The following is a 21,802-nucleotide window of genomic DNA, read 5'->3' as shown; positions in this document are numbered from 1 at the left end:
AATAGTAAAGAGGAAAAAGAGCTCTAAAACAGATTCCAAGGGCACTGTGTCTAAAGTAACAGGGAAGAAAATAACAAAGATAATTGGCCTAGGAAAGAAGAAGCCCTCCACAGATGAACAAACCTCATCAGCTGAAGAAGATATCCCAACTTGTGGTGAGTAACTTCCCATGTTGTTACCTGCAATTAAACTTGAAAGGGCAACAGGTAGAAAAAGCTCCACCAAACTTCAGTATTTAGTGGTGTTTCAATCTCCTAGGTTTGCTGTTACGTTCCTCTTTCACCCACTGAATTTGGGCTCTGATGATTTAATAGTAGCTTTAAAGACTATGGCATCTCCACTCTCATCTGTGTCCCAACTTCAAATGTGGTTGAGAAGACTTAAGCAGTGCTTAGGTTCACTTTCCACAAGACCTGGCTTGCTTTGTATGGACCACAGATCATAATTTAAAACAAATTCTGGTCTGTTTTTAAACAATCCAGCTTCAAAGTATGGGTTATGAAGCTTGAACACTCCTCATTTTAACCAGAATCTTTAATTTGCAGGTATTGACAAGCCAGGTTTTGTGGAAAGTGCAACTAAACTCTGCTGAATTCCTCCTGGTTGCTGTATAGGAGTTGTTGAGAGAGAGAGAGAGAGAGAGAGAGAGAGAGAGAGAGCGCCATGTGCTTGTGGCTGTGTCTTCCTGCGCAAGCTCATAGTGCTAAAACATGGTTTACTATTACATGCAGCCCCTTTTTATTGCTCTCTAGTACCTTTTCCATCTCTACAGTGTTGAGAAGTGTGGTGCAGTGGTTAAAGTGTCATCGTAGGACCTGGGATACCAGGATGCAAATCTCTACTTGGCCATGAAGCTCACTGGGCGCCCTTGGACCAGCCACTTCCTCTCAGCCTAGCCTACCTCACAGGCTGGGTGTGGGGATTACATGAGGAGGGGAAGAACCACACACACACCACCTTGGAGAAAAGGGTGGGATATAAACACAACAATCAAATAAACACACCAGAAGTGGGTCCTCATCCACTTTCAAGCAAGAGTAATAGAGAAAAATGCCCCAAGGTAAAGAGTTTTCTTTAAAGTTTCCATGGCATTCTACAGAGGCAGCCGACCTTGATGGAGTAGCAATCATCAGAGATGCTTGGCTGTGTACCTGGTTCTCCCTTAGGTCTTTGAAAAAAAGACAATATGCTAATGCAGACTTGTGTTGATTTTGATTAAGCAACTCGTGGTGGGGGCAGTCCTGCTACCCCACCCTCAGTGTCCCTGAATGTGCTGACCTGCCTGCTCCAGCCCCCAGCTTCCAGCCCTGAGTGGGTTTGAAGGAGGCTTCTAAGTGCAGTTGAATCAATACACTTGGAAGCCTCCTTCCTGTTCTCAGTTTTCTGTTGTGGGGAAGATTCTAAGCACACCTGGAAACCGCCTTCAGACATTTCCATTGAGAGCTCTACTTTAAAAGAAAGATGGAAGCTGCTGCTTCTGCTTCTTGGGGGAGAGAGCACATGTCTTGTGTGTGCGTTGGACAGTCGTGCAGCTGCATGGTAAAAACGTGCGCTGTCTCCACCACCCCAGCTGGAGAGTGCCCAAAGACAGACGTCTTTTCTGTGGCTCAGTAAAGCTTTAGTTAAAAGCACCCCCTGTTTCAGCTCAGCTGCAGTATTTATTTTTCAGTTTCACGCCCTTAATTTCAATGAGCACCAGAGTTGACTTGATTTTTTTAAAAAATGATTTTGTCCCGTCCCCCCCAATAAACACAATTATGATACAGCTGAGATGAACAACAACCCTAATAAGCCTTGGTGTGTCAAATCATTTACATATTCATATGACTCTGTCCTGAGGTTTATACACCTTACACAGGCTGACCAGTAATACAGCCTTGTGGGTATATATCATTTCAAAGGAGCCCATGGTGTTGTGGTGACACAACCACAGGCACTCCTTGCCACCGCAGAGAGAGAAGGGCATTTGTTTGACCACAAGTTTGCCATTGATTTTGGGGTCTTTGTGGTGGGTCCAGTTGAATGAACTTCTTTTTTTTTTAGTGGAAAGTGCCTGTCTTTGTGTTTTGCAGGATATCTTAATGTGCTGTCAAATAACCGGTGGCGTGAGCGCTGGTGCAGAGTGAAAGATAATAAGCTCATTTTCCACAAAGACAGAACAGATCTAAAGACCCATATTGTCTCTATTCCTCTCCGTGGCTGTGAAGTTATTCCAGGATTGGACTCCAAACACCCCTTGACATTCCGCCTGCTTCGAAATGCACAAGAGGTTGCCGTATTAGAGGTTAAGTTGTTTAGTGTGCTTATCCTTTGCCAATAGTGACATAAGCAAAATCCCATTCTCTGACCAAACAATGTATGCCATACCTAGGAAAGTCTCCAATTATATGTTGGAAGCAGGATTTCCTTTGTTCCCACTCTTGTCCCACACTTTTCATGGTTGGATCAATTTACAGCTTTTGAAACGTCTTTATTATAGTGCTTCCATTATTTAAACTGTCTAATAATTGCTTCTATTTTGGGGGAAATTGAGCTCTCTTCCAAATCTTATCTGTAGGGCACATCAGTCTCAAGATTACCCTAATTTGCAAGGCAGTGTACTATACTATTGAACTATAATATCAGGCCAGAAAGTGGCTTAGATGGATTCTCTCTTCAGTTCTTAGTTTCCACTTCTCACTAAGTCCCTGAGGAGAAGATAATCGGAAAACAAAATAATATTTACATTTGAATGTAGTGCTTCTCTCATTAACCTCTCTGTATGATTGTGTAATGGCAATACTGCCATTATTGCCTATGCTATACTATAACATAGAATCATAGACTTGTAGAGTTAAACGCAAGGGTCATCTAGTCCAACCCCTGCAATGCAGGAATATGCAGGTGGCCTGTGTGGGAATCTAACCTGCGACCTTGGCATTATCAACACCGTGCTCTAACCCAGTGTTTCCCAGCCTTTTTCAGACCACGGCCCCCTTACGACCTTGTTTCCTTCCTGTGCCCCTCCCCAGACATAGCCAAGGGGGGTGGGGCAGCTGCCCCCCCAAATAAGTAAAAATCAATACAAATAGGATATTCTCCCACCCTAACGAAAGTCTGCCCCCCCCCAGCAAAAATACTGGCTACGCCCATCCCCCCCATCCTACAGGTAGAAAGGTAGCTATTTAAATGTTTTGTTTGTAAATAGAACATTTTTTATTTTTGCAATTTTTATACAAAATATAATTGCATAAAATGATAGGAACATAATGAAATATTGTTGAAGCAGAAAAAACATGAAATCATGGAGCTGGAAGAGACCCCAAGGGTTCTTTCTAGTGAAACTCCCTTGCAATGAAACTCAGCTAAAGCATCCATGACTGATGGCCATCCCACCTTTGCTTAGAAACCTCCAAGGAAGGAGAGTCCAGAACCTCCCGAGGGAGACCCACCTCCCATGTATTATAAAAAGTAAGCAATACTTATTTGACCCAAGTTAATTGACACCGAGGTGTACAGGGAGTTCTGCATATGTGATCCTCACTGACCTGGTGCAAAAAGATATTGTTATCCGGAGGAGCCACCTAGATAAAACTCACACACCCTTACCTGGGAGTAAGGTGCACTGAACTCAGTCCTGCTTTCTTCTGAGTAGACACTTTGGGGTGGATTTAACCCCCCACCTTGCAGAGCCAGACTGACTCTGCCGATGGGCCCTGCACCCCTTGACAACATCCAGTGGCCCTGATCCACTAGGCACTGGGGTGGATTGCACCCTGTGCCTTGTGGAGTCAGGCCCAGGATGCCACGGGTCCAGCCCTGCCGGCAGCAACAAGCAGCTCAGTCTCGCCCAGCCCTGCCCATTGCCACCCCACCACCGCACTTACCTGACCTGGGGGTCTGGATCGCGGACTCTACTGGGCAAAATGGGAGCCTGAGCAATCACCCTCTTCTGCCAGAAACAAATCAGGAATGCTCCTGGAAAATGCAGTTGACAGAAAAGAGCCAAGCGGATAATAATTTAATAATAATTAGCCAATCAGGATTAGAAAAATAAAAATCACTTCTCTTCTCACTTCCCTCTGTGGCCCCCCAGCCTCATCTTGTGCGTGCCCCCCCCCCATTCACATGATTTTCACCTTGCCCCCCATGGAATATCCTGAGCAGCCCCAGGGGGCCATATGGCCCCCAATTGGGAAACACAGTTCTAACCAATAGAGCTAACTGGTGGCTTCCCACCTCCCATGTCACCTGGGGGGGGTGCCATTCATCCGATGTGCGGGAGGCGGCGACTGGAGAGAGACCTCTCTTTTGTGGTGTCCCACTTACGAAATGCTCTTCTCTACAGAGGTGCCTCTGTTGCCAATTACACTTTCTTTAGGCTTTTAATTTTGTGTAATTGTATTAATTGCTGCTTTGATCCTGCTTACTTGTTTTTGTACATTCTTCTTCTTGTTTTTAGTTTGATTTTGGTGAGCTGTCCTGAAAATGTTTTTCTGTTGAAGAGTGAGGCATGAGTTCACTCGAATGCATTGTTTTCGATAAAGAAAAAAAGTACACTTGAATGAAAAACGATGCCTTTCAAGTGACCAGAGTGCATGTTTGCCTGAAATTTCCCCATCTTTGTGTAGGCTTCATCTTCAGAAGACATGGGCAGGTGGATTGGTATTTTGCTGGCTGAAAGTGGCTCCTCTGCAGATCCTGGCACTCTGCACTATGACTACATAGATGTGGATGTGACGGCAAGTGTCATTCAAGCCGCAAAACAGACCTTCTGGTAGGAGGAGCTAAACCAGTTAAGAACATTTTCAGGAACTCTAGGTTCTTCATTGTTTTGACTCTATGCTCAAAAAGATGTAAGGAGCAATCCTATAGGAAGATCCTCCTGGATGCGTGGGTTAGGGTTTGGTGGATCTCCGGCTGGCCTTAAGGAGTTCCTCGCGGAACTGGGCTGTGTCGGCTTAACTCCCTCATCCTCTGCTCAGCCAGAGATGCACCTCTGTATTTCCTCCATCCCAGGTGGCTAAAATAAGCTGATGTAAACCCTTAAAAAGGGGTGTGGGGGCAGGAGCAGAGAGGAAGGCTCCTTAGCCCCCTCCCCAGTCATGTAACCTGGCAACCAACTGGCTAAAAGAATGGTTAAAGGCTTGTTTTCCCTCTGCTAGGAACAGGCTGCTCGGCCAGCCATAGTCTGGCTTAATTTAGACCAGTGGTACCAGATTTGTCTGTGATAGCCTGAAGTTGTGAGTAGAAGCTGAAGGTATCCATTTCTAATCCATCAAACAACTTAAGCTACAGTCCGAAACACATCTGCCAAAAAGTAAATTCAATTGAAGCCAGTGAGATTTACTTCTGAATGAAGTATCAGAGCATTGTGAAGTTATTGTTAAACACTCGTGTTCACTCAAAATGCTTCACAAAAAACCTGCTGTGAATCAGGGCTGCAGCCCAATCAAATAAATTCTAATTGATTAATAATGTTGAATAACCAATAAATTTGCATAAGGTTAAAAGCAGTATTTCTGAAGCAAGAAGCAAAGGAATTTTTTTTTTCAGATGGTGCTTGCCAACTGCAGTTTTATAAGCACTGTTAATAAATGTATGTGTATTATTTTTAAAATATTCTGCATGATTCTTTAACATCGTTTAAAGTAAATTAAAAGTGTTGAAATAGATTAATCAATTAATTACATGTTGAAGACCTGCTGTCAACTCAAACCCCCTTTAAATATCAAATGAAGTACTTCTTCCCTGTTGGCTAACATACCTATAATTATAGATGATAGCAGCCCCCCATGGCACTTTTCAAGTGTTATCAGTATTGCCATGTGGAGGACCAACCTGCAAAAATAGAGAAAGCTTTGGAAATCTTGAACCACTGCCAGATACTTGAAAGAGAAGATACATGGGTTGGGGAGGAAGGACCCACCCTGCCTTTCTCTTAGGACCAGGTTTTTATTAGTAATTCATAATTGGCATTTTTCTAATGATGTCTCAAGTTACTAATTTAATCAAAGCAACTTGTATATGCAGTATATCCACTCGGCCCCAGACTTTCCCAAAACAGCATTGGGATGCAGCAATCATCATCTGGCTACAGACAGGCCCTAGGGAAAGAGCCACCTTTGTATAATCAAGAGCATGTTTATAATGATTCTTTCTAGTGAGGTGAAGTCCATCTCTTCCCATTATTTGTTGTTTTGGAGCTACAAGTTGTGATGAAAAAAGCTGAAGCCATTTGCTGACACCACTTGCAACAACATGCTTTCATTTCCAGAAAATACGTTCTCCTTCCTGAGAAACTTCCTACCACTAGGAAGATTTAAGAGTATCATTTCATTTCTTAAAACTTCAGCCTTGTTCCTCAAATCTTGTAGTCATCTTTGGCCCTTTCCTTAATGTGTACAGGAACTGCTCTCCCACCGCCACCCACACAATGCATTGCTAAATGATAGATTCCTGGCTTACACTTCAGCCTGTGATACCATACTGGGTGTGTTTGTAATGAAAAACCCTTCGGTAGGCAGGGAGAAATGCAAGGAAGAATTTGAAGGGTGAATCATGCTTACTCCCTGTGTGTGCTTTCAGCATAAACTCTGTTCTGTTTTTGCTTTTGTTTTAGTTTTATGAACAGACGGGTTCTGTCTACTAATCCTTATCGAGGAAATCCTGCCAATGGCTATGCGTGTCCCAGCGGGATGGCACTTCATTATGACGATGTTCCTTGCATAAATGGATCAGTAAGAATTGATTTTTGTGTAGGTCAAATCATTTACGTGTGTTGAGCCCCCAAAGTCACTTGTCAGAGTTTCACTGGGCATGATCCCAACATACTGCTATGTCTCAAGTACAGATTCTTTGAAAGTAGGGCATATAGTTTTAATACTACATGCCCATGTAAATCAGCATAAATATATACAGTTCAATAGTCCTCTATTAGCCAAAGCATTAATGCAACTCCCAGAGAAAAGTTCAAAGTTAAGATTTGATCAGCTCTGAACCTCACAAAGTAAGAATGAAATGAGAATGATGCTGCTGATGCTGCTGTCTCCTTCATCCCCTTTCTCTTCTCCTGGCTGCAAAGGAGACTTCTTGACTTGTTAAACCATTTCCTCATTATACTCAAACTAGGAAACTGTGGTTTAAGCTCTGTGTTCAAAGCAGGATGAGAGTCTGGTTTCTAGAAGCTCTTAAACTGCTTTGGACATCATGGAAACTGGTTTGAGGTCGTCTCTACCAAAACAAACTGGTCTCTTAAGCAGCTTCTCTACATATGAACCAGGCCACATCCTAGTATGGTATAGCCAGATGCTTGCTATCTCATTTTCCTTGCGGTTTTGTTTTTTTTCCTTGCATAATTTTTATTAATTTGTAAAAATCAAAATACAGATCAAATTATATCAATACTCTTGTTTTTTACAGAGAAAATAAAAAGGACTTCCTTCTGCCATTCCACGAATCGTCCATAATAACAAAAAAATAAATAAATCCGCATTCCTTTGTATGTAGTGCCATAAGTCACTCTCATTCTTCCTTTTTCCATAGGCATTACCCTTTGCTTCTACAGAGCACCTTTGAAACCCACTAGTGTTATCTGTTCATCAGTTAAGCTTTTCAGATATTCCGTAAAACTTTCCCAATCTTTGACAAACCTCTGATCTTTTTTATATCTAACTTTTCCTGACATCCTGTCCATCTCCACATAATCTAGTAGTTTGGCTCTCCATTCCTCTATAGTCGGCAAACTCTCTTGTTTCCAGTTTTTGGCTATCAACACCCTTGCTGCCGTTATAGCATATTGGAACAGTTTGCAGTCCTTCTTTTTTATCTCCTTTCCTACCAAACCTAGTAAGAACGCCTCTGGTCTTTTAGCAAAAGTATATCTTAACATTTTCTTTATTTCATTGTGTATGCTTTCCCAGAACTCTTTGACCTTTTGGCATTCCCACCACATGTGGTAGAAAGTCCCTTCCCTTACTTTGCACTTCCAACATTTGTTGCAAGATCCGTACATTCTGGCTAATTTTACCGGGGTCAGATACCAGCGGTAGAACATTTTCATTAAGTTCTCTTTTAGTGACACACAGGCCGTGAAATTGAGGTGATGTTTCCAAAGTTTTTCCCACTCTTCAAAATAAATGTTACGGCCAAAATCTTTAGCCCAGTGTGTCATTACCGCCTTAACCTCCTCGTCACCTAAATTCCAATCTAATAGTTGTTTATACATTTTGGATAGAGTTTTTATGTTATTCTCCAAAATCTCAGATTGGAATCTGGACTTTTTGTCAGCATATCCTTTGCCTTTAACGTCTTTCTTAAACATATCGTTTATCTGATGATAATGTAGCCAGTCATATACTTGGGATTTGACCTGCTCAAACGGCCTCATTTTCCACTTTCCTTCCGCCTTCATTAGGAGTTGTTCGTAAGTTGCCCAATTGGCTCTCATGTTGGTCTTTTTAACCGACATAACCTCTAATGGAGACAGCCATTGGGGTGTTTTGGGTTCTAACACATCCTTATATCTTTCCCAAACCTCTATCAGGGGACCTCTAAATATATGATTCCCGAATCCCTTATGTCCTTTCTTCCTCCCATGCCACAGATAGGCATGCCACCCTGATCTATTGTCGTGGCCCTCTAGGTCTAACACTTCCGTATCTTCCAGTTTTATCCATGTTTTGACCCAGCATAAGCAGGATGCCTCGTAATATAATTTTAGGTCTGGGAGAGCAAAGCCTCCCCTCTCTTTTATATCCGTTAATAATTTAAATTTTACTCTCGGCTTCTTCCCCTGCCAGATGTATCTAGAAATTTCTTTGTGCCAGGTTTTAAATATCTTTATATCTTTAATGATCGGGATATTTTGAAAAAGAAATAGGATTCTTGGCAGTACCGACATTTTAATTGTAGCTATTCTTCCCCAGAATAGCAATTTGAGCCGACCCCACGTTTCTATATCCTTCTTGACCCCTTTCCATACAGTTTCATAGTTGTTTTTAAATAAGTCTATATTTTTTGGTGTTATCCATACCCCTAAATATTTCAGCTTTTTTGTCACTTCTATTTCTGCTTCTCTTTGTAATTCCTCCAATTTGTCTAATTGCATATTCTTAGCTATTATTTTTGTTTTCCTTTTGTTTAATTTGAAGCCCGCTACTTCCCCAAATTGGTCAAATTCTCTAAGTACCTCTTTTATTGAATCCAGTGGGTCTTCCATTGTTACAACCAGATCGTCTGCGAAGACTTTAGTTTTGTGTTCGTGATGGCCGACCCTGATTCCTTTTATTCCTTTATTATCTCTGATGGAGTTTAGTAGTACTTCTAATATCGTTATAAATAACAGTGGGGACAGTGGGCATCCCTGTCTTGTTCCTTTAGTTACTGTTATTTCTTCTGTCTCCACATTGTTTATCAACAATTTTGCCCTTTGTTCCGTGTAGATTGCTTTTATCCCGTTGTAAAATTCAGTACCTACTTCCATGTGTTCCAGTTGTCTCAGCAAAAATTCCCAGTTTACGTTGTCAAACGCCTTCTCAGCGTCCACGAATAACAATATGCCTTGTTTGTCGCATCTTTCTGTTAAATATTCTATTATATTAATAATGTTTCTTATATTATCTTTCATTTGCCTACCCGGCAGAAAGCCGGCCTGGTCTCTGTGGATATTTTTTACTAAGATGGCCTTGTATCTTCTTGCAAGGACTCCCGCGAAGATCTTATAATCTATATTTAATAGGGAAATAGGTCTGTAATTTTTAATTTGTTCTAAATCTGAATCTTGTTTTGGGATTAATGTAATCAGCGCCTCCTTCCACGTCTCCGGTATTTCTCTTTCATTAAGAATGTTGTTCATTACTTCTTGTAGTGGAGTCAGTAGAACCGGTGCCATTTCTTTATAATATCTACTACTAAACCCATCTGGGCCTGGGGCTTTCCCGTTTTTTAAATCTGTTATTATTGCTTTGATTTCCTCTATCTCAATTGGGGCATTTAATTTCTCTTTATCTGCTGAGGGGATCTTATTGATGTTCTTAATCGTTAAATATCTCTCTATTTTTCTGGTCCTATTCTTTCCAGTATTTCTAAAGAGCTCTCCATAGAAATCCAAAAAAGCTCTCCTTATTTCCTTAGGTTTGTTTATCTCTTCTCCTTCCACCACTATCCTGTTTATCGTATTCTGTTCCTTCCTTTTTTTCAGTTGCCAGGATAGTAGCTTTCCCGTTTTGTTGGCATGTTCGAAACTCCTCTGTCTCAGTCTTTTGATTTTCCATTCTATCTCTCTATTTACCAGCATTGTGTATTGTGATTGTAAAATTTTTATGTTCTGCATTTTCCTTGCGGTTTTGACCCACCAGCCAACTTCTGTATCATTATTATGTCATTGGCACTTGTGTTGTAGGTTCAGTAAGGACAGATAGCATAAATGCTGCATCTGGAATCACAGGGCTGGATTGAACTAAATAGTTGTGGTGGCAGGAGCAAGCGCAATGAGTCCCATTAGCACAGCAGAACGTTTTCTCTCCCCGCCTCCCTGCCAAATTGGCTCTGGGGGGTCAGGAGAATCCCCCAGAACGGTTCACGGGGGAGAAGAGGGGAGATCATTCCACCTGGCAAGCAAAAATACTTGTGCTGACTGAACACTCCTAACAGCATGATGCTGAATTCCTCCCATATTATGGCCGTGTGGGGAATAGACCCAAGATGGCAACCCCATGGTATCCCTTTCAGTAGAGCCTTGATGAACCTTACTACAGCCTCCAAAAGTAACTCAAGAACTGAGAGAATTATGGTAATTAAAATTAGAGCAGATCCTTATGGAGGCAATGCATGCTGAGAAGGAGATCTCAGAGATAACTCTCTAATGGTTTCATGTTTTCCCCCCAATGCATGATGTTTGTGTTAATTTACTAAGTATGTGTGTTTCAGTGGGAACCGGAAGATGGCTTTCCTGCTTCTCGTGGCAGAAACATGAGAGAAGATGGGCTTTATGATAATATGGGCCTGTACGATAACTTGCCGTCTCCGAAAATCTTTGCACGCTACCCACCAGCAGACCGAAAAACCAATAGGTTATCTACTGACAAACTGTCCTCTAACCACTATAAATATCCTGTCTCATCCAATCTGTCTTCTGCTCAATCTGTCACTAATACCTCTGCTGTGGGGAGGGGATCTGTGTCACAGGTACTGCACTGCTTATTTCTCTTAATCCAACTTTCTTTTGTGTATCTCTGAGATAATGCACTGGCACCAAACGCTTGAAATTTAAACAAGGCGGCATGCTGCATTGCCCATTGTGTTGTTAATAGTCACATAAAAATGCGCAATTTTTTGGGGAGGGTGGAAGAATCAGTGAAATAAAACACAAGCCCATCAACCCATGCTATGCTCCCAGGGGATTCTCTTCATTGCCTTAGTCTAGGGCAGAGCTACCAACCACTGACCCTCCAGATGTCATTGTTCTACAAGTCCCACTAACCACGCTGGCATGGCGTGATGGGAATTTGGAATCTAACAAGATCTGAAGGGCCATAGGTTGTTCACGCCTGGGCTAGATTTTAAAAGTAGAGCACGCACATGCACACACACATGCACACACAGGTGTTGGCAGTACTGTACTGTCAGTAAGAGTGCAGAAACCACATGTAATTCATACTGCCTGAGCCTTTCCACTCTGTTGTATAGGAGGCACCCTTCAGTTCCACAAGAAAACATCCACTAATCTTGAATACAAAAGTTACATTTTGAATCTGTATGTGTGCTCAATTCTATGCCCCATTCTCTTTTCAAATTCTTTCTGGGGTGTTATTCTTTCAGAAGCTCAAAACAGTCTGTGAACCCCGTGCATGGTGGGCATTTTCAGAGTAAAAAATGACCTGGTGAAAACCTTCACAAGCAGTTGGGCAGGATGTTGTTGTTGGCAAGGTAGTAACAACCTAGTGGCAAGGTCACCACTTTATCTTGGAATATATTTGAACTGTGGAGCATCTTTTTTAAAAAAATGCTTTGGTAGCTTATCAACTAAGCTGCTCATCTGAATCCACCCCAAGGTGTTTCCTGAGCTATTTCAATTGCCTTTGTTTTTGAGCCCTGGCTATAGGGCGGTATATAAATTCAATTAATAATAATAATAATGCTCATTGCAAACAGCTGAAAGCCTGTAAATTTTGATAGTAAACTTGATTTGCAATAGGGGTTGAATAATTTTGATTGCAACTGTACATGTTCCCCAAGTTTGAAATTGTTATATGTAAAACAGCTTTGAGGTAGAAAAGTCAAAATCTGGCAGTATAGTTACTTTTGAAGTCAGGCAGCAGAATTAGGGCTGGAATTCTGCTTTTTGTATGCAAATTTGAAATTGACTTTCTTTTTTTTGGGGGGGTAAAGTTTCATACTGACCTGATTCATGCTTCACTTTAAACCATAGCAAAAGGGGGCAAGCAATTCTGCTCAAGCGTACCCCCCCCAAACTTCCCTCCCCTGACTTCTTTCTCCAATGTCCTGGGGAGTAAACCAGCACTCATTGTTTGTTTCTCTTCCAACAGACCATGATGGTAAGCCAAAGTTTGTTTCTGGCTTACCTTGGTAATTTGTTAGGCGAGAAGTGAACCACAAATGCTGCTTTATACAAAACAGTAAGCCAGCACTTGTGGTTTGCTTCCTTCCCAGGTTCCTGAAGAGAGGGACAAAGTGTGGTCTTTTGAGCAGCATGCACTGCGATTAATTAGCAACATAGATCCTTGCAAAACCATGTGGCACATTCTGAATGGTTCCTCAAAATTTTGAATAGTCACCTGTAGCCTGTGACTTAAGAAATGTGCAGTCTCACTGTTGTGTTCTGCTCAGTAAGAAACTGCAGGTGCTTTTTGTTTTATCTTTGCGGCTTCAGAAGAAGCATCCTTCCCAGCTGACCTAGTTTTTTAAACTTGTCACCTGCTTTCAACTGGGCAGCTTGGGACAGTTTTGAAGCTTTGATCTAGGAAAAGTGTAAACCCTGTCATTGAATAATTACTGCTAAATATATATTTAATTACTAAACACATATTTTTTCTATCAGTTTAAAGGAAAGAAGGCTTCTGCTGCTACAAATGGAATAATGGGGAAAGGAAGAACATTAAACAACCCACAAAAGAAATCAGAATCTGCTTCAAATGTAAAACGCAGCAATTCTAGTGAGTGTTTCCTATTTAAGGAAAGAAAAACCCACTTTTTCAGTCAGTTAAAATGTTTTTAATGAGTTAACTGATTAATCAGCTACATAGAATTGTAGAATCTTAAGAGTTGGAAGGGATCCCAAGGGTCATCTAGTCCCACCCCCTGCCAATGCAGGAATCTCAGCTAAAGCATCCACGACAGATGGCTATCCAACCTCTGCTTAAAAACCTCCAAGGCAGGAGAGTCCACCACCTCTCGCGGGAGTCTGTTCCACTGCTGAACAGCTCTTGCCATCAGGAAGTTATTCCTGATGTTTAGTCGGAATCTCCTGTCTTGCAACTTGAAGCCATTGGTTCGTGTCCTACCCTCCAGAGCAGAAGAAAACAAGCATGCTCCCTCCTCCATGTTTCAGCCCTTAAGATATCTGAAGATGGCTATCATATCTCCTCTCAGTCTCCTCTTTTCCAGACTAAACATACCCAACTCCTTCAAGTGCTCCTCATAAGGCTTGGTTTCCAGACCCTGGATCATCTTGGTTGCCTTCCTCTGCACACCTTCCAGCTTCTCAACATCCTGCTTAAATTGTGGTGCCCAGAATTGGACACATTATTCCAGGTGTGGTCTGACCAAGGCAGAATAGAGGGGTTCTGTTACTTCCCTTGATCTGGACACTAGACTTCTCTTGATGCAACCTAGAACAGCATTCACTTTTTTTGCTGCTGCATCACACTTTTGACTCATGTTAAGCTTGTGGTCTACCAAGACCCCTGGATCCTTTTCACATGTACTGCTAGTAAATCAGATGTCCCCCAGCCTATATTTATGCATCTGCCTAAGTGCAGAACCTTACATTTGTCCCTATTGAAATTCATTTTGTTAGCTTGTGTCCAGTTCTCCAATCTGATAGGGTCATGTTGAATTCTGATTCTGTCTTCTGCAGTATTAGCTATCCCTCCCAGTTTGGTGTCATCTGCAAATTTGATGAGCATCCCCTCAATTCTTTCATCCAAGTCGTTTATGAAGACGTTGAAGAACAATGGGCCCAGGACAGAACCCTGTGCCACCCCACTTGTCACTTTTTTCCAGGATGATGAGGAACCATTAATGAGTACTCTTTGGGTTTGGTCTGTCGACCAGCTACAAATCCATCTAACAGCTGCCTTGTTCAACCCACATTTTACCAGTTTCATCGTGAGAATATCATGGGGGACTTTGTCACAAGCCTTACTGAAATCATGATACGCTATGTCCACAGCATTTCCCTAATCCACCAAGTTTGTAATTTGATCAAAAAAAGAAATCAGATTGGTCTGGCATGACTTATTTTGAGAATCCCATGCTGGGTCTTAGTAATCACAGCTTTCTTTTCTAAATGCTCACAGACCGACTCTTGAATTTTCTGTTCAAGGACCTTCCCTGATATCGATGTTAAGCTCACCAGTTGATAGTTACCTGGCTCTTCCTTTTTCCCCTTTTTGAAGATGGGGACAACATTACCCTGCCGCCAGTCTGCAGGGACCTCATCTGTTTTCCAAGAATTCTCAAATACAAAGGCTCTGAAATTACATCCGCAAGCTCCCTTGGATGTCGCTCATCAGGCCCTGGAGATCTGAATTCATTTAAAGTAGTTAGGTGTTCCCTTCTCTCTTCCTATCTTGGGCTGCAGCTCCTTCCTTACATCATTTATTCTGTTATCACAATGCTGAGCATCGCTTTCCTTTTGGTGAAGACAGAGGCAAAGTAGGTGTTGAGTAGTTCTTCTTCCCCACACATAGGACCTACCACTTGCTTGTTTTTCCTCTTACTTCAGACATAGCCAAAGAAACATTTTTTATCTTTTTTACCCTCTCTTGGGAGCCCAAGCTCATTCTGAGCTTTAGCCAGCCTGACTTTCCCGCTGCAACTGTTGGCTACTCCTCCTTTGTGATTTCCTTTCTTCCATTTCTTATACATGCCCTTCTTAACTCTCAGGTCATCTGAAAGTTACAGTCCTACCAGTTAGCATTTGGTAATGAATTTGGTGATTTCCAATTACTAGTTAATTACTGAACAACTAGGGAACTTAATTAAACTCTCATCTTCTTTTCTCAGTCTTCCTGTTAATTACTTAAGAATTTTGGATGGCATGTTTGCCACAGCCTTCCTGACTGCTCTTTCTTTGGTCCAGGTATTTAAACCCACATGGGTTTGATTCCTGGTGTGTTTTACAAACCACACAAGTGACAGACATCCCAAGGCTGCAGGTGTCGTGTGTGGTTCATAAACATGCCGGGAAGCTAAAACAAATGTGCCGAAAGGTTTACACTCCTGGACCACAGTTGGCGTGGTTACAGCAACCACTGGGAAAGAGATGTGACAAGCAGAGATCTTGGAATACGGTTCAAAGGTTTGGTGGTTACATTTGAGAAAGGATTTGTATGCCTCGGAAAACAGCCACATCTGCTGGATGGCTGTTAGAATGTCTGTGTTGGGACTTAGCTTTTTGATTAATAAGAACCTGGGGAGTTGCCTTATGCTGAGTCATGACCCTTCATCCATTTAGCTCAGTGTTGTCTATGTGGCAGTGGCTCTCGAGGGCAGTGTTTCCCGAACTTGGGCCTTCAGCTGTTGTTGGACTGCAACTCTTGCCATCCCTACCCAGCAGTAGCGGTTATCAGGATTGATGGGCGTTGTAGTTCAACAGCAGCTGAAGACCCCAAGTTTGAGAAACCCAGGATAACCTGGAGGTGCCAGGGAGTGACCCTTAGCTCTCCCACATGCAAAGCAGATACTTAACCACTGAGCCAAGGCCCCCATATAAGAAGGTAAGATTAATAGCATTCCTGCTCTCAGATGTCTAATAGTTAACCTTTACGTGTAGATGCTGAACAGTACAAATATGGAAAGAACCGTGTTGAAGCAGATGCAAAGAGGTTACAGACCAAAGAGGAGGAGCTGTTGAGGAGAAGAGAAACTCTGAGGAATCGCCTGGCTCAGCTTCGAAAGGAAAGGAAAGACCTTAGAGCAGCCCTGGAAGCGAATGCTGGTATGTTGCGTGTTTGATCTTCTTAGACCATTGTAGGACCAGAATCTCAGGAAAGATACTTCCAGTAGCAGGAGAAGGTATATGACTAGTTAGTTAGTTAGTTAGTCTGTTCCCACAACAGAATGCCCCAAAGCAATATGCGGAAATAAAATAGGATAAAAATGCATAAAACACATTAAACATAATCAGAAATATTATCATTGGTTCTTCCTATTACTACTACTGAATAATCATTAAAGGAGTCATAGGGGTAATGGCACCAGGACAGAGATGTAAACTCAACTAGATATTACAAAGGAGGAAGAAACCAAGATGGTATCTGGTCAAATTGCAGTAAGTCTTATGCCTCCGTCTTGAAGTTGCTTGCAGGGTTGTGGCCTCATTGAGTAACTAGGAATGTACAAATCTCCCCCTGCCTCAGATATCACTTACCTTGCCTCTGAATTTCAGGTAGGAAAACACTAATTATCCTTGAAGATAAACTAAAGAAGTTGGAAGAGGAGTGTAAGTTGAAAGAGTCTGAACGTGTTACTCTGGAACTAGAGCTGACAGAGGTGAAAGAGAACCTGAAGAAAGCTTTGGCTGGTGGCATCACGTTGGGACTGGCGATTGAGCCTAAATCAGGAACCTCAACTGCACAGGTACTTCCATTAAAGCAGTGGTTCCCAGTTAGGGATCCGGGGACCCCTGGGAGTCAGTGGAACACACCCAGGATGTCCAGGGACCCATCCCTTGCCTCCTCCAAGCGATTTTTTTGTCATTTTTGCATGGTAATATTACAAATTTTATGGTCTGTTCTAGCACTGTGCAGTTTTTCAATGTATTGGCCCAAACCGGTTTTGAAATCACACCGCAATAACAACCCGGCAATATGCAGCAATATATCGCTCCTCACGTGAGAGAGAGCAGAGCAGCCAATTTCAAGGTGTCGTCAATATCACATGATGATCTCAGCCGATAACACTGCTGATCTGAGCTGCCTTCCCTCACGCGGATGGAGAACAGGGCAGCTGATCGCCCTCACTTTAAGAAACTGTGGCACTACCTTCCCCTGGCACTGAGGCAGAGCGGCTTTTCTCAGTCAGCAGGAAAGCAGCAGCAGCCACAGTGGACGTGCATCTTCCCTGGCTGCCCCGCTGATCATGACTTGATGCACCCCCCATCCCTATCTCCTCCCACTCAAACCGTGCAGTGGAAGTGACTCCCCTTCCTCGCCTCCCACCTCCATCTGATCTCCATGGCTGCTCCTTCGCTCATCCCCACGCCTGATCTCCAGTTTCAGACGTCATTATATATTGGAATATTGTGATGTTTAGCTGCTGATGTATCACGATGTTGAAAACCGGATATCACTTAGCCCTAGTCTTGTTTTTTAGCATTCCTAAAATTGTTTTCTTATTAGGGGCTAGCCAACATTTTGTTCAAAAAATGGCTTTGCAGTATCAAAAAATTTGAAAGTAGGGGGTCAGTGCTTGACTTTTGAAAAATAGGGGACCCTCAGTAATTAGCTAATTGGGAACCACTGCATTAAAGTACTGATCTTGTTACCAGATAAAGGCAATTAGTAAACCATCTCAGATCAGATCAGTCACATTCTGTAGTCCCATCTATACATTTTGGAAAGTTGTTTGCTCATGGTCCACCTGCACACCTCTTAAGCTATTGCATCCTAAATTTGCATGATGGTTCCTGAGACCAAGGAGCAGGTTTTGATAGCTGTCATGATTTCAAATGGTTTTGTATTCTTACAGTCTCCAGTTCTAAAGCATCAGACTCTGGAGAATTCACCTATCTCCAGCTGTGATACAAGTGATACTGAATGTTCTGTGCCTGTGAACAGTGCTGTAGTCCTGAAAAGACACTCCTCCTCAAGCACTTCTCCATGCAGAGGCCATGTGCTTCAGAAGGCAAAGGTGAGATCTGCCTCAGCGTCCGATGGTACTCTGCCAATATTTACAGGCTTGGCTTATTTGCTTTTTGCCCACACTAGAGGAGCCAGTTTTCTGTCTCACTTTGGTTCTGAAAGGGTTGCCACTGTTCAGAAAAGAAAAAGTTAATGGCTATCTTGTCTTATAAGGCTGTGATTGCTCTTTTAGTTCACACTGAAGGGAAGAATAGTTGAACATTTTCAGTGACTCTTCAGTTTCCTATAATACACTCCTTGTATTTTGCTTTAAGAGCTGAAACTTTGTTAAATTATTGTATTTCCCACGGCTTACAAGAATGAGGACTCATCCAGACTTGCTCTTGTCCTGCCGCTTTCCCCAGGGAGACCTGATCTTTGCTACTGAATTGGAGCAAATTTCAGTTTGGTTTTCTACAGATTGGTGTCTGTTCCTATTTATTGCTACAGAGTGGGTTTTTCTGGTGAAAGCAGTGAAGCAAGGGCAAAACCACTCAGCCCTGTGCTTAGGAGGTGTGGGACAAGCAGAAATCCACACAAAGCCATGCTTCCTAGGCTTGGGCCAAGCAGAAGGGCTTGATGAACCTTGGTTTTTCAAATACTTACTCATACATGCTTTGTTGTTCTCAGTCACTGATTGCATGCATTTCCCTGTTTATCCTATTTTTCATTTTCTTGATGATATGAAAAAAGTACTTTCTAAATTTTATCTACCTGTGGTGTGACCTCACTATTTTAATGTTGATATACATGAGGTCAAATTACTCAACTGAAACAAAACTGAAAATTGGCTCTACTTTGGTTTTATACAATTGGGATTAGCATTCGTTCCTGTCAAAGGTCTGCATTTTTCTTACTGGACTCTTGTTTTTGGTATTATATAGAATTCACTTCCCAAGCCAGGGGTTTATGTTTTTTTTTAAGGAATTTACACTGGCAAGGAAATAACTTAAAAAGGGCAGTTTTAACCATGCAAAAACTTCCATTAAACTTCCATTTAAAAAATCAAATTACATAATAAATATGATAAATGTATTTTCACTTTAAACATGATTTAAAGAAATTTAGCACTTAAAATTAGCAGCAATCATCTCTACCAACTCTTGTACCACTAGCAAGTGGAACAGTCCCATTCTCAGAGTTCTGTTTTTTCTTCCTCTGTCTGTATTCTTGCCACTGTTCACAGGAGGCAAACACACTTTCCCTCGTTTTTAACAGCCTCAGATCATTTCAGTTGTAGGTTTCCCCCCCCCAAAACGAACTTCACATCAAGACTTGTGCCAGGATAACAACCGACTCCCTCCTTTTTCATTGGTTGCCTGTTTTGTACTGCACTGCAGTCCAGTTTCCAGTATATCTTTTTTCTGATGCTGTGATTCACATTTTTGTTACAAAGAAATGCTTTGCCCAGTAGCTGGGTACAGGAGAGACAAGTTGGACATTATCTTAGTCGCAGAGATGATGCAGTCTTCTTAGGACATTTTTCTTGTTTTCTTGTGGGGAGTTGCTGGTTTAAAAGCATGAGGATTTTGTCCCACATGCTGCCTCACAGGGAAGGCCTTTTTCTATGGTTTTAACAGGGTGTGTAGTTTTCACTTCAGGGTGTTTTCAAGCAAGCAAATCTTCATGTGGAAGGCATGGCATGCTGTCATGTGAGAAATGGACGTCTTGGACCAAGCCTAGTATATCAGATAAAATCCATACACAGTTTTGATTTAAAAGGGGGGGATTTTGCTTACACCTTAGGCTGCACCCTTCCTTAAGGAGATGGGGCAGGCTTTAGCAGTCTCATTTGTGATCTGATCCTATCCGGTCCAGTTACTTCCATTCTTCTGGCTGGAAGCCAAGCTTTGAAAGGTCCTGAGCCCCAGTCTCCTACCCCAGAGGTAGGAAGGGAACTGAGCTGGATTCCACTACTACAGTCCTGCTCTCTCAAGTTCACACATACTCCTCCAACAGGCCCTTAGTTGCAGTAACCTCTTGAAATTGTATAGCCACATTACCACAGCAGAAAGCCTTTGGGCCTTATTCCAGCAGTGAGCAGGGTCAGATATACAAAGAATCACAGGATGTTAAATAGTACAATTATTTTTTCAAGTCAGTAAGAATTTTAGGTTCTAGAATTTCTTTCTGGGCTTGCCTGATTTCTTCCCTTCCAGTAAGCTGCAGATAATGGAATGGCAGCATGTCTCTCTTGTGTATTAACCTCATGTTCTAGTTCATGTGAAGTAAATAAAGATTTGACAAAGATTACTTTTAACTTGCATAAATTGCAATTCGGCCCCTTTTCTGCATAGGCTTTGGCAGCCTGGAATACAGTAAAGTCCACTGAACAACTCTTGCATTTTAGATGTACTTGAGTCAAGTATTACATGACTTTGATATAATGTCTCCCCCTCTAGGAATGGGAGATGAAAAATGGAACATAAAGAAGTAAGATCGTCACTAGTGCCCTGTTTGGTATGGCTCAAGATGGACTGAAGAAGATTTACCTGCACCATGGTGTCAAGGGTTTGTCAATCGTGTTCAGTTAGTGGTCAATATAGGTTTAACACAGCCAAGAGGAGGGCCATCTTGAATGTGTCATTTTTGTTACTGTGACACTTCTTCCGGAAATAACATAATATAAAAGGAACATTTTAAATGGTTACGTAGATGGATCAGGTTAAACTAGCAATTGTGTTGGATGGAATTTGAGATTGGCATGTTTCAGTACGCATTTGAAATAGTTTTAGATAGCTTTAATCATTTGGTACAAAATCAGATGTTGGCTCTCTGTAGAAGTTGCTGGATAAATGTGGGGATTCTCAACTCTGTGGCATTCATTCAGTTCTTACAAGGTTTTTAAAGTAGAAGACTGAAAAACTGTATCCGCTGTGGAAGTCCTGCACCTGCTGTTTTCCATGGTGATTAGAGACCAAGAAGGATAACACAATTGAAATATTACCTTGGTACTAGTGTAGAACTGCTCCTCCCAGCTGTACTAGAAAAGAGCTTCCATCGGTTTTAAATGTTATTTTTGAAGATGCTTTTCTTTTCTTCAAATGTTTTAGATGGATTCCCCACTCCCACAAAAAGCCAATAGAAATGGATGCCCCTTCACACAAAGTAAACAGGATCAATAACTCTCTACTTCAAATTCCCCTCCAGAGTTAAAGTTGTTTTAAGGAGGATATATAGGAAGAAAATAAGGAACAGTCTAAAGAACAACTAATGTTGTTCCAAGGGGAAAAAATCAGATTTTTAAAAAATGTAACACCCCCCTTTTTAAAACAATGCCACTTTTCTCTCAATGCTAAAAGGTAGGATTCTTTCAACCTCCAATGAATGTTTAGAATAAACCAATTTTTAATTGTTATCCTTAAGCACCTCTTCTCTTCAGTGATTTCTGCTTAGAAGATGGTCTGTGTTCCTGCATTTTTTAAAGAAAACAATGTAATGTTTATTTTTCTAAGTTTATATGACATTTCTTTTTCCTGCTAAAAGCATGAGTTGTAAGCCAAGAAGTTTGCAGCTGAAAACCCAGTTCAGCTGTGAACTTGCTAGGTGGCCATAGGCAGGCTGCACTGTCTTTGCCTCACCACCCAATCTGCAATATGGGGATAGTAGTAGTAATAATAATAATAATCATTAATGATAATGATACTGGGCTATCTTGCAGGGTTGTTGCAAATAATGTATGTGAAATGCTTCAAACGCTTGGAAAGTGGAATATAAATGATCATTTATTATTCTGC

At 41.8% G+C, this 21,802-nt stretch overlaps 1 protein-coding gene across 5 annotated transcripts in view; it reads left to right on the top strand.

The window, feature by feature from the left end:
• Positions 1-21,134, top strand: part of AFAP1 (actin filament associated protein 1) — a 49,824-nt gene extending 28,690 nt beyond the window's left edge. For 2 of the 5 annotated variants that reach the window (XM_053394901.1, XM_053394900.1), the window contains exons 9-18: positions 6-155; positions 2,073-2,284; positions 4,611-4,756; positions 6,602-6,737; positions 10,909-11,166; positions 13,040-13,154; positions 15,998-16,162; positions 16,613-16,803; positions 17,914-18,075; positions 20,468-21,134. In XM_053394901.1, the coding sequence (XP_053250876.1) occupies positions 6-155; positions 2,073-2,284; positions 4,611-4,756; positions 6,602-6,737; positions 10,909-11,166; positions 13,040-13,154; positions 15,998-16,162; positions 16,613-16,803; positions 17,914-18,075; positions 20,468-20,494 (1,562 nt within the window). In that variant the 3' untranslated portion in view covers positions 20,495-21,134. The remainder of the gene's footprint in view (positions 1-5; positions 156-2,072; positions 2,285-4,610; positions 4,757-6,601; positions 6,738-10,908; positions 11,167-13,039; positions 13,155-15,997; positions 16,163-16,612; positions 16,804-17,913; positions 18,076-20,467) is intronic. The other 3 variants (XM_053394902.1, XM_053394904.1, XM_053394903.1) reach the window with 3 other exon arrangements.
• Positions 21,135-21,802: the final 668 nt, after the last annotated feature.

Source organism: Podarcis raffonei, chromosome 7, assembly GCF_027172205.1.
Source record: "Podarcis raffonei isolate rPodRaf1 chromosome 7, rPodRaf1.pri, whole genome shotgun sequence".
Classification (NCBI taxonomy): Eukaryota; Metazoa; Chordata; class Lepidosauria; order Squamata; family Lacertidae; genus Podarcis; species Podarcis raffonei.
This window is presented reverse-complemented; position numbering and strand designations above follow the sequence as displayed.